Below are 883 nucleotides of genomic sequence, written 5' to 3'. Positions count from 1 at the left end.
GATTAAGTTGCCTCCTCCTACGAAACCTCCGGAGATGGCGCTTCCAACAGCTCCACCTCCAAAGCTTCCACCGCGGGAAGCATAGCTTACATCAGCCACAGCTCCACACACCACTCCCAGCAGGACAGCCGCCTTTACCTGCAAGAAGGCAGGGACATTTTATTCGCGGTACATATCTAAGAATGTATGTAAATAAACGGCATTGTATGGTTAAAGAATATAAAGAAATGACTGTAACAGTAACAATAAATCCACTGTTAATAGGACCATTCAATCTCAGTACTACATATAGTAATGGAAAAAGAATATCAACTAATTGGAGACTAGGCGGGAGTAAGTGAAATTTTGCTGATTAGTTTTACAAGACTTAATTCTTTCGCTGTATTTAAATTGGTCACCAGACACCACTTGTAGCTACAATTTCTATTGTAACTATTTGTACACACAGTAGTTAACGTACCAGAGGACCTGCCATTTTAAATTTCCTCCTATTGCTCAGTGGAGACAGTAAGAAAAGAAGTGTAGCGTTGCATGCTGTCTCGGGATTATTTATACTTGATCGACCGCTCTTTCAGCAAGGCCGCGTGAGGTGCCAAATACTCTGTGTTGATACCCAATAATTGGAAAAAGCCGTTAAATCTTTTCCTGTTTTTATTCAACATATGAAGTATCCGTTTAGATGATAGAGTAGGATTAGATTATATATAGCACAGAGATATGGAGAAGGATCTGGATTTACCATAGATCTGTCAATACAGGTCTATACATAAGATCTCTTTTAGCGAAAGATAAATATGGATAGACTGAGAGGGAGACACAGACGAGCACACACACATATCGACTGCTTTATTAGACGATAATCGAAACATGCACGCGAAATTAA

At 39.8% G+C, this 883-nt stretch overlaps 1 protein-coding gene across 1 annotated transcript in view; it reads right to left on the bottom strand.

Annotated features, from left to right (window-relative positions):
* Positions 1 to 502, bottom strand: part of LOC119588287 (glycine-rich cell wall structural protein-like) — an 886-nt gene extending 384 nt beyond the window's left edge. Inside the window, exons 1-2 of the mRNA XM_037936981.1 lie at positions 461 to 502; positions 3 to 138 (exon numbers count right to left, since the gene is read on the bottom strand). Coding sequence (XP_037792909.1) covers positions 3 to 138; positions 461 to 475 — 151 coding nt within the window. The 5' untranslated portion in view covers positions 476 to 502. The remainder of the gene's footprint in view (positions 1 to 2; positions 139 to 460) is intronic.
* Between the last annotated feature and the right edge of the window lie 381 nt (positions 503 to 883).

The sequence above is a fragment of the Penaeus monodon genome, chromosome 23, assembly GCF_015228065.2.
Source record: "Penaeus monodon isolate SGIC_2016 chromosome 23, NSTDA_Pmon_1, whole genome shotgun sequence".
Classification (NCBI taxonomy): domain Eukaryota; kingdom Metazoa; phylum Arthropoda; class Malacostraca; order Decapoda; family Penaeidae; genus Penaeus; species Penaeus monodon.
Note: the sequence above shows the minus strand (reverse complement) of the source record. Positions and strands in the feature narration are given on the sequence as shown.